The 16,740-nt window shown below is 40.5% G+C and overlaps 1 protein-coding gene across 4 annotated transcripts in view; it reads right to left on the reverse strand.

Moving 5' to 3' along the window:
- LOC109039076 (5-hydroxytryptamine receptor) overlaps window positions 1–16,740 on the reverse strand; it is a 657,585-nt gene that overhangs the window by 432,870 nt on the left and 207,975 nt on the right. For all 4 annotated transcript variants that reach the window (XM_072304246.1, XM_072304243.1, XM_072304245.1 and 1 more), the window contains one exon: window positions 2,088–4,395. In XM_072304246.1, the coding sequence (XP_072160347.1) occupies window positions 2,088–2,472 (385 nt within the window). In that variant the 5' untranslated portion in view covers window positions 2,473–4,395. The remainder of the gene's footprint in view (window positions 1–2,087; window positions 4,396–16,740) is intronic.

Here is a 16,740-nt window from a genome sequence, read left to right on the forward strand (position 1 = left end):
TACGGCGCTCTTCCTTAGCACGGCAGTGTAGGCGCCAGTATGCGTTTAACGCCGACAGCTGTGTTTGGCGCAATGCGTGAAGTATTCCTAGAGTCTTGTAGGCGCTAATATGCGATTTACGCTAACCCTACGGTGGCGTGCTGTGTTCGGTGCAATACTTGAAGTATTCCTACAGTCCTTATATTTACGCATATATTTGTATTACATGAATTTACTACCTTAAGAAACCTATATCGACGGTGAAACTACCAAACCACGTATCTCGGTTTGCGACGTCGCAGACTTCCTGTCATACTTTATTTTTTAAATGAAAAACTACTTAACGTCTAGTCTTGAAAATTTCTGTGATTTTTCCTCTTTGTGCGGAGAAAATTCTGTGAAAATTTCAAGGAATGATATTGATTTGGTAGACTTCAAAAGAATAAAATGCGAGCGTACATTTTTAAACACCGCAAACAAGATACGTGGTTTGGTAGTTTCACCGTCGATATCATGTGATAGTCAGCAAATGCCATAGAGAAAGAAAAGGAGGTGTTTGCATTTCGGGCATCTTGGAGTATTTTGATGACTTGATGACGTAGGTGGGTACAGCTGGGTACAGGGACGTCCCCTTCACACTGTACCCACCTACGTCATCAAGTCATCAAAAAATTCCAAGATGCCCGAAATGCAAACACCTCCTTTTTTTTCTCTATGAGCAAATGCTACTTTCAACCCTGTAAGAGGAAACTTCTACTTTCGGTGTTCCACCACTCTGCCGTGCTAAGGAAGACCGGAGGGACGCCGTGTAAATATTCGAGAGTTGCCAAATTGCCTTCGATAAAATGCTCATTTTGTGAAGAGTTAGGAATATTTTCTCCAGAAATTTTCGGCACTTTCCGATGGAATTGCGTGCAAAATTATCTGAAAATTTTGGAGAAAAATATTCATAAGTTAACCATGAAATTTGTGTTTTATCAAAGGCAATTGGGCAACGCCTGAAGGTTTATTAGGCGTTTTTCCTTAGCACGGCAGCACTCTTGAAATTATCCTCTAGTTAGCTATTCCGCCATGCCAAGTAAGAACGCGATATGAGCCTCCCAGACGTTGACAAATTTCTCGACACACCATAGACATTTTCGGGAATATTTGCAAATATTTTCCTCGGATTTTTCAGAGAATTTTGTTCGTAATTTGATGTTAAGAGTCTGACATTTTTATTGAAAAACTAGGGGGCTATGTCCCCTGACCGCTACGCGACCCAACCCCCAGAGGGTGCTTCGCCCTCTCTTGGGCCCACTTCGACGTGATAATATTTGATCGGTGTACCCACTGTCGCAGTTTAAATTAGTACCACTGGATAATTCGAGTTCATAGGTTGGCTGCCCTTTTGGACCCCGAGAGCTACATGACCTGACCAAACCTAACCTCCAAAATTTCGAGCTGTCCATACTTTCTATAGAGGTACTTCATTATTGACTTTTGGACATCCGACTTTTTAAAATTCTCTGACAGTTCCCGTGTTTCCCAGTATTCCCTGACTGTGGCAACTCCGGATTTAAGGTGATTCGATGGATGCCATATTTTGTGTCACAACGGCATTCGATATATTTCAGCTACTCGTCATTTTTCTCCAATTTGTGATCGCAATTCTGTTGTCAGGAGACTAAAGCACTCACTAACCAATTTTAACAAAGAAATTCAACGTAATAAAGGCGTGGTTTTTTTAGCGAGAAAATATCGCATTCGAGTGCAGTTTCGATATCCGTATCGAATGCGATGTTTTCTCTCTAAGAAAAACACGCCTTTATTAAGTTGAATTTCTTTGTTAAAATTGGTAAGTGAGTGCTTTAGTCTCCTGACAACAGAATTGCGATCTCAAAATTGGAGAAAAATGTCGAGTAGCTGAAAGAATGGAACCAATTTATGCGATATATCGCATGCCGTTCTTACACAAAATATAGCGTCCATCGAATCACCTTAAATACGAAATTCATTAAATTTCAGACACCTACAAATTCTCTATTCCCGGTTTTCCCAGTAGTCCCTGACTGTGGCACCCCTGGATTTAACGAGCAAGCAAAAAAGAGAAAAGACGGGAAACTCACCTATGATAGTTGCCAGGATGATGAGGCCCAAGACGAGAGCAGTGACGAGGGTGAACACCACTTCGACGGAGTCCTCCGCCTGCGGGAAGGTCCCGTTGAACCCGCTCCCGTTCAACTCCCACCGGATGTCCAAGTCCGAGAAGTTCCCCACCGCCGCCGGCCACGCGAGCTCGCTCTCGTTCAGCTCCTCCAGGAACCCGAGGCTCTCGTTGGTGCCGGCCCAGAGGACCGGCGCCAGGTCCGCGTCCGTGCCGGGCATGACCGGCGTCGTCGCCGCCGTCGGAGCCGTCGAGCCGGCCAGTTGCTTCAGGTACCAGTTGAGGGGCCGCCGAGCCTCCCGCCGGACCAGCTGGAAGAGGCCTTCGCTCAGCACCCGCTTCCCCATACGCTTAGAACTGGACAAGAATGCCGGGCATTGGGACCGGCACTATTGAATTGCACACCGACGTCGAGTATGAGAGCTTTTAGGGTTGATGTAGCCTCGGAGCTTTGATTTGATTCAGTGGAAGCCGGGCATTGGGACCGGCACTATTGAATTTCACACCAACGTCGAGTATGAGAGCTTTTAGGGTTGATGTAGCCTCGGAGCTTTGATTTGATTCAGTGGAAGCCGGGCATTGGGACCGGCACTATTGAATTTCACACTGTCGTTAAATATGAGAGCTTTTAGGATTGATTTAGCCTCGGAGCTTGATTTGATTCCGCAAAAATGAGCAAGACTTAGATCGGAGCCAATAAGTCGGGCATTGGGACCGGCACTATTGAATTTCACACTGACGTTGAATACGAGAGCTTTTAAGGTCAATATCACCTCGGAGCCACGATTTGATTCAGCAAAAATGAGCGAGACTTAGATTGGAGCCAAAAAGCCGGGCATTGGGACCGGCGCTATTTTATTCTAAAATAACGTGGAATATGAGAGATTTTAAAGCCGATATAGCCTTGAGGCTTGTGAATCAACCCTTCGATTCTGCAGAAACGTAATAGGCTCAGAACGGAGCCGAAAAGCCGGGCATTGGGACCGGCACTATTTTTTCAGCAATGACGTCAATATGACAGCTCTTGAGGTCGATACAGCCTCCTCTGGAGATGGAGCTGGTGCTATGAATGCTTTTTCGGTTTTAAGGAGTGAGTGAGGTTTTGATCGGATTGAATTTAGATTAAATATTTGGGTATTGAGGAGCAGCGTGACACATCAACGTTGAATATAAGACTCTTCGGAGTTGATGTGGCCTTGTTCGATGAGGACTGAAAGCTTTGAATGCCTCTGATGTTGCACAGACGGGGAAGGCTTAGCTTGGAGCCAGGAACCCAGGTAATTAGAACCGGTCCTGTATTTTCTTACACACCGGCGTCGAATATAAGACTTCTTGGAATAGATTCGGCCTTACTTGATGGCGTTTCAAAGCTTTGAATGAGAAGCTTTTGATACGGCTTCGGCTTCGCAGAAATGCGTATTGTTCTAGTTTGGCAATAAATGAAGCGTTTGAAGCTGAAATTCGACTGGAGCAAATATTGGTATTATTCAGAGGTAGAATGCCTTCACTCTACAAAGATCTAGTTAGAAGCCTTGGATGTACAATTTGTGATGGCTCGACGCGTTTTTCAGACCTTGAATAGGCTTCAAAGCGAAGGCAGGTTGCTTAGTCCTTTAGTTTCATTAGTTTTTTCCGTTCAGAAATTGATTTACTTTTCATCCTCTTTTTCCACTAATCTGAAGGGCTGAGTTTTGGTCGAATTATGATGCTTCTTGATCGTCACAAACAGTTGATCATTTCTGAATACAGTCAATGACAATCGGCCCGACTTGAAATCAGTATATCCGATTAGTCGCCTTTCGGATTTTCAATAGTGACGAATGCATCACGGTCCTGAAAATTACCAAAGTACGCTCTAATAGTAGCAGATTCAGTTCTAGATTAGGTCTCCATAACACCCACCAATATCTCTTTGTGTTTTGAATAATCAATTTAAGAAATCTCGTTTGTTCGCTATGCTAGTTTGAGGTTAGGATCACCGTTGTAATCTTCTTTTCTTTCTAGCTCTGATTTTGGAGCGACTTTGTGGGCTCATTTTGGCGGGAAATATAAATCCGAACACAGGTCTATCTTCAGACGGTGAGGCGGCTTTGATGTTGAGAGATTTCACAGGATATATTTTCTATATGTTATATGGGTTATAAATGTTTCGGCGGGTTTCGGTCGCGTATTTTTCGAGAGGTATGGTTCGATATCGGACCCTTCCCATTGCGGTGTTTGCTGATCCACTCCTGATCCACCAGGTGTTGTTTCTCAATCGAATCTGCTTTCTGAAACAAACGAAAATATGAAAATTATTGACAAATTATTTTTGATTAAGATTGTTTTCAATTTCAATTTCCATTTTCTATTTTGGAATAAATCTGGTGTCCTTACCCGGACTCGAACCCGAGACCTTATTACTATGAGGTCAGACGCGCTGATCACTAGACCAACTGGCCTGCAACAATAGTAACTGCTTGCGGGGCGATTATTGAGACCATGTCAGCACGATAAGACAAGACATAGCCCTATCTTAACCACGCAATATATCGCATTTCGATGTCTTATCGGGCTCTGGCCGGCATTAACAGAAGACATCTCCGTCCGTTAGTTTAGCCCCTTCAGTTTTTCGGCAAGCAACTATTTGCGCTCCATGGTAATGATATAGTATCACGCCAAATTGAAGGAGATTTTAAAACGAAGTTGATAAAACGATCTAATTATCTCCTCGTGGCCTCGTGCAGTTTGGTTATTCTTTAAGTCAGTATTAGACAAAAGATGAATCCAAATTCTGATGGAATCAAACATATTTTTATTTTATTTATTACACCCGGTATCACTAAGAATGGCTACAAATTTTCGACAAATTGTCGAGTGTATCTACCGATAAAGATTTCGCTCGGTTTTAATACCTGAAAATTTGACAGTGTAGAGCATGGATTTGTAATTCCAGCAGCATAATTAGGCTCTACCATTGGCGGATCGAGCAAATTGACAACATTGTTTTTACTCGATTTAAACATATGGAAATGTATCGATTCCTGGAGGGGCCAGGTGCTCCGACAAGAATCGATTACTTGACATAGGTTTAAATGGAGGAAATCGTGTATTGCCAAATTGCTGGATCCGCCCCTGGGCTCTACCCGGTTTACCGGATTCAGGAAAAAAAGAGATAGGGGTTAAGTCCGAACATAGACATTTCCAATTAATTGTTGTAGTTCCCCAATAAATTGGGTTACTTACCCGAATGTTGCGGCACTACCCTAACTTCAGTTGCGCTACCACGGGTACCATGCACCAAAATTAATTGGAAATGTTCATATCCAAAAAATTGGGCTCGTGCTACAACTTTAGGGATAACCCCTTAACACTTTTTTTCGTACCTCAAAGCATTGAAAAAGAAAAAAAACTGTCTCCATTTAATACGGTAAAGCATATAAAATTGGGCTCGTGCTACAACTTTAGGGGATAACCCCTTAACACTTTTTTTCGTACCTCAAAGCATTGAAAAAGAAAAAAAACTGTCTCCATTTAATACGGTAAAGCATATAAAATTGGGCTCGTGCTACAACTTTAGGGGATAACCCCTTAACACTTTTTTTCGTACCTCAAAGCATTGAAAAAGAAAAAAAACTGTCTCCATTTAATACGGTAAAGCATATAAAATTGGACGAACTTGTTTAATTCGGCGTAGAATCGTATTTAATGACGAGTTTTTCATCCAAAAAATTAAGGTAGTGCTAAAACTTTAGGGGATAACCCCTAACACTTTTTTTCATACCTCAAATAAAAGAAAGGGAGAAAAAAACTGTCTCGATTTAATTTAGTAAAGCATATAAAATTGGACGAACTTGTTTAATTCGACATGGACTCGTTTTCAATGACGAAATTTTCTGAGTACGCTTTTCACCCCAGTAAAAACTCAAGTCACCGTGACGAGGTAAATCCCGAAACGAACGCACGAAAACCACCTTTCAAAGCATGAAATCGAAACACTCAATAACCCGATTTCCCGGAAACACATACGCTATTCCGTTTAAGAGCGCGGTAGGTGGATTGATAAAGTTACCAATTAAAACTACCGCGCTTTCAGAAACCGCACGAGTATCGAGTTTTCGCTACATAGCGGGGACCGAAAAACAGAGGACTTATTCGCTTTGAGGCGGCTCGTAAAACCGGACCTTCCATATCCTCCGCATAATTAGAACCTAGAAAACACGACATCCACGTTGTGACTTGGGACATGGGCAAATGCTGCCGTGCAAAGGAAGAACGCCGTATTGACATTCATTTAAGAGTTGCCAAATTTCCCTTGATAAAACATGAATTTTGTATTAAGAATTGTTTTATTATTATTTAATTTTAAGTAATTTATTTATAATTTTAAGTGCTTTTAATTAATTTTAAGTAATTTGTCATTAAATAGTGCTAAAATTACGTTAACATATTACAAGTTAAGTTAAAATGTATTAATTAGAATATAAGATATTAATATTTGTACACTATGAATCTTTCATATGCACAAATTTATATGTTAATATGCACCTCTTGGACTGCTCTGCCCTCCGATATCTCCAATCACAGATCTACTCCCCTACAATCAAAAGAAATACAAACCACCTTACATGCGATGAACCCAATGTTACTACCAAAATTCTAAAACTCTTCACCTCTCTTAATTTAAAATCCTAAATTTTCGTATGTATTCTCATTTTCAAAATTATCTGTAAAGACGTTAATAGCCTGAGACGCTGAATGTCTTAAAATTATACTAACTAACTAACTAACTAACTAACTAACTTTATACGTTAAAATGCACTTCCTCTTTATTTTGGGCATAGCCACTGTCTGGCTATGTTCCAACATCTACAGAATCAAAGAAAATTTCCATAAAACAAAAGACAAAACAAAACAAACAAAAATAGCATGTATTTTTTTACAACATTCATGCATACTTTTTCCTAGAAATTTTCAGATATTTAAGATTGAATTGCATAAAAAATTATCTGAAAATTTTGAAAAATAATGTTCACAATTTTCCCAGTAAATTTGGTTTTTATCGGAGGAAACTTGGCAACGTCTGAAGGCTCATACGGCGTTCTTCCTCAGCACGGCGGTATGAGACACGCACACGCTGGCAACAGTGAGTTCCATATCCGGTATCAAAGCTAGGAAGCTCAAAGCCCCAGGAATTGAAAAGGATACTCTTTATGTCTCGAGTCACTTTATGACCGGGTGCATGGAGGCTTGGGTCAAGCAGGACCCTTGATAACATTCTGCATTTTTGCGAGAGGTCGGTTTGCTCTTCCTGAGCACTAACCCGACCGGACCGCCCGTCGCCCACAAAGACAAGGAGTAAATTTCACGTTCTCGGAATCGGCGCATTTGATCTATTGTTTTTGGGCCCGCTAATTCCATCCCAACCATTGGAATGATGTGCATACGTTTGAAACTTATCGTATCAGGATCGTTTTATACTGCCCTGCTAAGGAAGAACGCCGTATGAACATTCAAAAGTTGCAACGTTTTTAAAAAAAAATATGTATTTTTAAGGAGAGTGACTCATTTTCCTTGAAACTTTCATACATTTTGGATCAAATTCCGAACGATACTGTGTGAAAAATTGGAAAAAAAAAATCAAAACTGCAGTGAATTTGGTTTTTATTGCAGGAAATCTGGTAATGTCTAAAAACACATACCGCATTTATCCTTGGCACGGCAGTATACCAATACGCGTAAGAAACACAACAGCATGAGATGATTCGATCACATTTTTCGCTTCGCTCGAAAATCCCCTTCAATTAGGCGTGATACTAAATCACCGCCGTGGCGTTCGAATAGTTGTATGCTGAATCTGCCCGTGTTCAATGCGAGGAAACTGAAGGGGCTATACTGACGGACGTAGATATCTTTTGTTACTTATTGACTTAATGATAGATTGCACGCTTTCGAACGGACTGATTAATTATATTTTTAGTGGTTGAATTTAAAATCCTTGACCAAAGAGTCAACCCGACTTTGCTTACCCGACTGTGATGTGTAGCTTTTCTTTCTTTTTTTCAATGTACTTTCTTCCTTTCATCCGGTTTAAAATGGGTTGTTACAACCCCGAAACTTCTCGGCATTTTAAAACGTCAAATGTTTACTTTCCTACTTTTAATTTCCTGACTTTCACTGGCTCTTAGCAGTCGCCGCAAGTTTCCCGTCTTCTCCAGTTTCCAAAACCACCGCACAGTGGATCGAGTCAACTGGAGAGGTCGGACATGACATGTTTCACTTAAACTGCATATTCAGAATTTCAGACGCTTATTTCGTCATATTTTAAATTTTTTGGGGTGCTCCTTGAAGAAAATTTCACGAGGAAACCAATTCACTCACTTTTAGGACCTTAAAGTTTTGTATAAGCGGAGTTTTAAGCGTTTTAGGTTTCCAAATTTTGTCCGAACTCTTCTATTGATTCCATCCACTGTGCGCCGGTAACCCTGTTACGGTTTATACGACCGACATTTTTCTAAGTGTGCGGGTGCGTTTAGTATCCACTCTTTTCTAATAAAATCATTTTTAAGGCGCTCGATTGACGAGGTGAGGGAGGGGAGTGAGACGGTCGATGGGTAGGAGTGAGGAAGGGGAGTTCAAAGGCCAGAGTTTTAAAAGAGTGGGTCATTACTTTCAAAGGCCTTTCTATAGTCATGGACAGCTATGTGTGGCCCTGTCAAGGTCGACTTCAAAAAGGAATCAAAATTCAGAGTAAGGAGAAAGTCATTAAGAATATTGTTTGGCAGGAAATTCAATTAAAATTATTTGCTCATTAACCGCCAACGGGCGATATTGAAGACTTTGCTGGCCGCCGAGCGGCCTATATGTGCTGGTTACACGCTCAAATTCCCATCAATTTCCGATCAAATGGTGACTGGTGCGCACCATCTACCATCAAATTTCTGCGGCCTGCAAAAATTTGATGGTAGATGATGGAGCTGTGGGGCTCATCCTTCATCTGATTTCCACACAACCGTGCTAATTTCATGCTTATTTCAATCGACACGCTCTTTTAATTAATTTTACTCATCAATCTAGATAACTATCGACCGCCACCTTGGTCATCATTTTGATCGGAATTTGACGGGAATTCGATCGTGTAACCAGGCTATTATAGGGGCGCCCAGCGGCCAGGGGACGAGCCTCCTAGTTCCATTTGAAAAAAAGCGGGGACACAAAGTCTAGCTTAGCTTTAAGCTAGTTTTAAGCTAGAATGAAGATCCTCAAGTTTGAACATGGTAATGTCGAATACGAAGTTTGAAGAACATGTGGTTCCCAATACTGCCGTGCTAAGCAAGAACGCCGTAAATCCATCAAAGTTTTCCCACGTTTTTTGGAACTGAACACTTTATAAAATAAAACCTGTTTTACCCATGCACCTCAAATTTTCAGGGCAAGCTCTTGATAGTATTTGCGAAATCATTCTGTGAAAACATTGTCCCAAGGTACACAAGTTTTTCTGCCATGATACATTGTCTCCAAAAAATTTAAAATGGCGTTTACGGCGTTTTTGCGTTGCACGGCAGAATAAGTCGCACTGCTCATTGTCAGAGCGCAGCCCGCCTGACGTCAATCGCAAAAACTTCGGACCGAACTCGAAGCTCGATTTCGCATTTTGGCGCTAGGGGGGGGGGGGGGGGATGCGCAAGGCGCAGGGCTTGGCAGCGAAGTCCCGGTCGTCTGTTTTTAATAAACGGAGGAATAAATTAGAAACGAATGAGAAATGACTCGTTCCCGGTTGACAGATCGCTCCGCACTTCTCTCCAAAACCGATCTCATATCCCGCAGCTTTACTGCCGTGCTAAGGAAGAACGCCGTATGAACATTCGAGAGTTGCCAAATTTCTCTCGATAAAATGTTTATTTTTGAAGAAAGCTACGGATATTTTTCCTTGGAATTTTCATTGGAAATTAGGTGAAATTGCGAACAAAATTACCTGAGAAATTGGAAGAAAAATATTTACAAATTTTCCCAAGAGTTTGTGATTTACCAGAGGAAATTCGGCGACGCCTGAAGGTTTATACGGCGTTTTTCCTTAGCACGGCAGTTTAGAAATGAGGCTCTTTGCATGTAATCTGCTGTGCTAAGGAAAAACGCCGTATAAACATTCGAGGGTTGCCCTTCAATAACATGTTTATTTTTCAGGAAAGTTAAGAATATTTTTCCTTGGAATTTTCAGGAATTTGAGGTGAAATTCCAAACAAAATTACCTCAAAAGTTGGAAGAAAAATATTCACAATTTTACTAGGAAATTTGTTGTTTATAAATGAAAATTTGTCAACGCTTGAGGGTTCATACGGCGTTATTCCTTAGCACGGCGGTAATGGGGCTCTTGCATGTATCGGGAATGGACCACTGGACAAGGTACGAATTTAGGCATTCTGACACATGTATTTTAACCAGAATTTCACGTAGAACACGATTATTGCATCAAAAATTACTGAAATCAACTCCTAACTAAGATATTGACGTTTTAATTGCTGTCATTGGTTACAGGACATTTGAATTGCCCGGTCACAAGAAACTCAATAGTCTACGTGAGTCAAATCGCGCCTTACAATGTTTCGGCAGGTTTCTCCATCGAGCACTGTTCCTTTCCCAACCTTTATTGTTCAAAGTTTAAACAATTTGCTGAAGCTGAGCCAAAGTGTCATGATTGAAGCTACCGCGGGAGTGGTTAAAGTAGCATCTTTTTGTTGTAAAATCTACATTGAAACATTCAACAGTCACTTTTTTTAGCAATTGAATCGTTAAATCAGCAATTCAATTTTTTCCATGTACGAATCTTAAAAGATACTAAAACATCTTTAACGTTCCGGCTAATCTCAGAGATAACATCGAGACTATTTCCTATTTCAGACCTTGTCGAGTGCCCATTGTCCATTGCAGTTCGGTTGGCAACGCCGCAAACACTGGAAATTAATGAAGCGAGTTACTTTGTGTTGACGCGGGTCATGGATCTCGACAGATCAATGCGACTGCGGCCGTGTTAAGATAGTAATTACGGTTCACGACTTAACGCCAAAGCATTCCGTTGACAGATAAGGTACCGCACGTTGCCAAATGCTCCACAAAAATTCTGCGCGGACAGTTCGTTAACAACTACCTACACGACCTACCCTAATACAGCAAGCGCTTGAAACGTTTTCAAAATATCTCTGAAAGAAATATTCCGTGCTACGGAAGAACGCCATGTAAGCCTTCAGACGTTGCCATCTTTCTTTCAATAGAAAAATAATTTACTAAGAAAATTGTGAATATTTGTCTTCATCATTTTCATACAGTTTTGTGCGCAATGGAATCTAAAACATCAGAAAATTTCAAAGAAAAATGTGCATGAATGTCGTCAAAGTCTTCAAGTCGAATGGTTACCTGTACCGGTTAAGTTTACCTTTCTTCTCGCAGAATTGACTCTAAATTGACGCTGTGTGAAATACAGCGTGAAGGAATGGTAAATTCTGCCGATCTTTTTTTTCAGTGTGGAGACAATTCCGACAGCGCTCGCTACCGACGAGAAATGCAGAAAATAATCTGAGAAAAAATATTTCCTTGGTGAGCACTTGGTTTCGCCGAGAAAAGCGTCGCTCCGCTTTCTGGGATGCGCGAGGAAATGGAGTCGCGAATGATTTCTCGATTCAGAGAATTCTCCTCCCACAATCGTGAGAGATAGCGACGCGACGATAAATTTTTCCTTAACTCCGCATGACTTGGGACTAACGAGCGCTACTCCCAAATTCAATGATACATTTCCGTTTCGAATGTTCAGCGCGGCGTTGCCAATTTTCCGATGCTCGCGAATTATGGGAAAAAGTGTCCGAAAATCGTGGGAAGCATTCGATATCAGAGTCAACGAGAGTATACAGCAGACAGGCGATGATAAATGATAAATGGCAATTTAATCTCGACTTTATCGATAAAAATTGGTCACGATTTTATCGAACCAAAAATTGCGATTTAATCGCCATATATCGCAATTTTTAATATATTGCCATGGATATAATCGCGATAACCAACCGATAAAATCGCTATTCATCGCGATCACTGCTACTTGGGATCAAGCATCAGAACACAATTCTGTGACCATTTGCGTGGTTAAAAATACGCTTTATCAAATGGGCCCGTTGCACAATTCTCTTATTGCTTGTATCGAAAGAATGTATCGCCTCCTCGACGTCGAAGCTGAAACGTCGTCTCTACTTTGTCCCACCTCTGTCCACCCCCAGCCTAACACAACTGGTGCCTGCAAGATGAAAGGATGTCAATTTCAACCGCACGGGTCTACGGTTGACCCGCCCTCGTAATTGAAGGTTGCGGCGACCACGTCATGGCGATGCCGATTACAAGACGACTGTGTGACGAGGGTTGAGTACTACTCCGTTAGAATACGAACTACGATAGAGGGGACGAAAGTCAGTCAGGAGTATGGTTGGAATCGTGATACTTTTCTTTCCGTGGGGCAACGATATAAACTGCTGTGCTTAAAATGTACCATTCCACAAACGAACAAGATCAGTTTCGCAACTACTTCTATATCTGGCGCCAAAATCAGCCAAGATATAGTTGGGATTTTGATCTTTTTTTCAGCGAGCTTCTGGCGTAAACTGGAAAAAAAACACATTTGAACTAGAGTCCAGACTCTTAAAAACATCGACAAGAAAAAATACTCTTGATTCAATCAGATTTTTGCTTAAATCAAGAACCAAGCCTCTTAATTTGAGCGGATTTCCTATTGATTTAAGCAAAAATCTGATTGAATCAAGAGTATTTTTTCTTGTCATGTTTTCAAGAGTCTGGACTCTGGATCCAATGTGTTTTTCTTTTCCAGTGTAAGGGTGTATCTCAATTTCCACATGAACCTTGTTTCACATATATATCCATGCTTTCTGGGGCTCATGCGCCAATCAAGATACGCCCTTATACGTCAGAGAAACTACAAAAAGTTTACCTCATTTCCAGGAAAAAAAAAAGATGAGACACAATAGCCCGAATGCATAAAACAATAAGAACACATTAGAATACAAAACAAATAGGTTTACAAGGCTAAGGAAATGTAAGAAAACCAGGACGTTTCGGACCAATCACATGCCCATTCTCAACTGGAACAAAAGCTAAAAAACGTAAAAATTAAAAGAAGAAAATGAGCATGCAACTGACCAAGGTAGGAATCAGTGCAAAACTGATTGAAACTGACTGAAAAAGAGTTCCACGCCGATTCCTACCTCGGTCAGTTGCATGCTCATTTTCTTGTTTTAATTTTTACATTTTTTAGCTTTTGTTCCAGTTGAAAATGGGCGTGTAATTGACCCGAAACGTCCTGGTCTGTTTTGTATTTGCTTAGCTTTGTAAACCCGTTTGTTTTGTATTTTAATGTGCTTCCTGCGGGCTGATTGTTGTAATTGATAGACAAAGCTATAGACGAAGAAGACTTAGGGAGTATGGAAAGATCCGATTGGTTGAAATTGGTGGCTTTTATAGACTAAGGGGGTAAATGATGGATTAATTGTCGGGTCTCCTGCGAGTGGTCGTTATTTAGTCTACTACCTACCTTTTATGTACATTGCAGCCACCCGCTTCCACCAATAGGATCCCTCCATATTCCTTTTGTCTCTTTTGCCTATAGCTTTGTCTATCAATTTCAACAATCAGGCCGCAGGAAAATTTTCACCCCAAAAAATCAAACATTTCTGAGGTTCCGAACCTGCAATCTTAGCTTTGATGGCAAGCGAACGGGTCTTAACGTCAACCGCCGAGACGTCATTCTTGAAGTGCCGCCTTTTTTTCGGCTCTGGGTCACGAGAAGTTGGTCAAGTTCATCGAGTGTTGACAAAATTGAATTGCCCGGGGTATTCAGTTTTTCGTGGCGCGCTAGTTTAATGGGTGCCCCCATAAATTATTCATCGCGTGACGGGAGGCACTTCGATTTCAGTGGCGTGGCGTGAATTGCGATACATCGATTGTTATGCCATTTAAACCTATGAAAAAAGATCGATTATCAGGGTGTTCGCAGCGAACACCTTAGTAATCGATTCTTTACCATAGCTTCAAATGGCGAGATATCGATAATCGATTATTCACGCCACGCCACTGTTCGATTTTCGTGTTATGTGGAGCGCATTGAAGTTAGCTAACTTTGATGATTCATGCAACCTGTGAGAGTGCGAAGCAGCATTATTCGTATTTCCAGGTGCAGTCGCACAATGGATCGAGTCAATGGGGGAGGTCGGACAAAATTTGGAAACTTCAAAAGCTGATAACTCCATTTATGCGTAATTTTCAGGCTCTAATAGTTGTTTCATTGGTTTCCTCGTGAAATTTTCTTCTAGAAACACCCCTTGAAATTTAAAATGTGACGAAATAAACATCAAAATTTGTAGTTGTAGTCAAAAATTCCATGTCCGACCTCTCTAATGGACTCGATTCACTGTGAGTCGTGGGCATTGGACGGCAAGGTCCTTGGGGGGGGGGGGGGGGGAGTGGCAGAAAACCCAGCCCCCCAGAAAATTTGTGACCCAAGTTGTCGTCCGATTACGGTTATTTTTAATTTTGTACGTAGAATTTTGAGACAAAATTGACTGTTCGTACCAAAACATGTTTTTTGCCGTAAATTAAGTGTTTTATATTCGGGAGCTCAAATCCGCGAATATTTCTGACACAAGAAAAGAGGAAAGGAGTGAGTTTGAGACTTTGCTAATAGACTGACTTAGTTACTACACCATTCGATAAAATATCGAACTTTTGGTTCAAACCAAAATAACCCACTATAGCCTAATTTATGAATTCTTGGTGAGTTAATGGAACACTAGACAAGGTACGAATTTCAGCAATCTGATACATGTTCCTTAGCTAGAATTTCACGTAAAACACGATTCGCGCAACGAATATTCTGAACTAACGAATATTATATAGCTGAAATCAACTCCTGACGAAGATACTAACGTTTTTATTTCACATTGGTTACAAGGAATTTGAACTGCCCGCTTACAAGAAACTCAAAGCTCTACGCGAGTCAAATCGCGCACTACAACGGTTTCAGCAAGCTTCTCAATCGAGCAACGTTCATTTCCTACCGTGCGTTGTTCAAACTATAAGCGATTTTCTAAAACCAGAGACAATCTAAAACTGAGCCGAAGCGCCAAGATCGACGTTGCCAGATTTTTATATCGCAAAGATTTTCATGATAACGATTAGTGCGCGATGTGAATCACGTGGAGCATTGAATTTTCATGAGCAGATGGTTTGAATTCACGCATCAAGAATCATTAAGTATCTTCGTAAAGAGTTGATTTTGGTAATTTTTGTTGTGCGCATCGTGTTTTACGTGAAATTTTGGATAAGGAACATAAATCAGAATGCTAAAATTTGTACCTTGTTTAGTGGTCCATTGTGTTGATTCATTACAGTTTAGTCATTGACCGTTCATAAATCAATTAAGGACGAATTAAATACGAGGAATTTTGATTATAAGAAACTTTTGGACGCATCTAACCATCGTGGTACAGAGGGCGAGTATCCGAAACAAGGTCGTGTTTTTGTCAAAATTTGAACCATGACGTAGTCCCTAAATTAGTCTATGCTCTCATTGTTATTCTCAAGCCATTTTCTAAATTGAAAAACCTTAATTTCCTCTCCCTAAAATTCGCAACAGACCTCTTCTTTTCAGGTCCTTTGAACGCCGAAATATTTTCACTTTGAAGCATGGACGAAAGCTGCATTTGAAGCTCTGCTTTTATGGTCCTCAGACAAATAAATAAAATGACTTCTTAAGCCCTATTCAGCCGTGCTAAGGAAGAACGCCGTATAAACTTTCGAGAGTTGCCAAATTTCCCTAGATAAAAAATGTATTTTTGACGACATTCACGCATATATTTCTTTGAAATTTTCAGATATTTTAGATTAAATTGCGTGCAAAACTGCCTGAATACACATTTTTAATGCCAAATTTGGCTGGCTAAGCACTGGAAAAAAGCACATTGGATCTAAAGTCCAGACTCTTAAAAACATCGACAAAAAAAAATAGTCTTGATTCAATCAGACTAAAGCTTAAGTCAAGAACCAAGCCTTTTAATTTGAGCGGATTTCCTTTTGATTCAAGCGTAAATCCGATTGAATCAAGAGTCCTTTTTCTTGTCAATGTTTTCAAGAGTCTGGACTCTAGATCTAATGTGTTTTTTCCCCCAGTGAGCTGCTTAGAACATGGTAAAATGATTAAAGAAAAATCGAGCTACAAGCCAACAATAAATTAAACGAGTAATATTTCAAACTGCACAGAGATGAGAAATAATAAAACACTTACAAGAAACAAGAAAAAAAACAAGCGTTTCGACCGCCAACAAACTGCGGTCTTCTTCAGTGCAACAAGTGAAAACATTTTACGAAAAGAGATAAAAAAAATATAAAAATCAAACTGAGTAAAAAATAGCAGAGTAAGTTCAAAATATTACTTTTTTAATTTATTGTTGGCTTGTAGCTCAATTTTTCTCTAATCATTTTACCACGTACTGCCTGAAAACTTTGGGGAAAAAAATTCACAATTTTCCCATTTCATTCACTTTTTATCGAAGGAAACTTGGCAACGTCTGAAGGCTCATAAGGCGTTT

This window comes from Bemisia tabaci, chromosome 9 (assembly GCF_918797505.1).
Source record: "Bemisia tabaci chromosome 9, PGI_BMITA_v3".
NCBI classification, from domain to species: Eukaryota; Metazoa; Arthropoda; class Insecta; order Hemiptera; family Aleyrodidae; genus Bemisia; species Bemisia tabaci.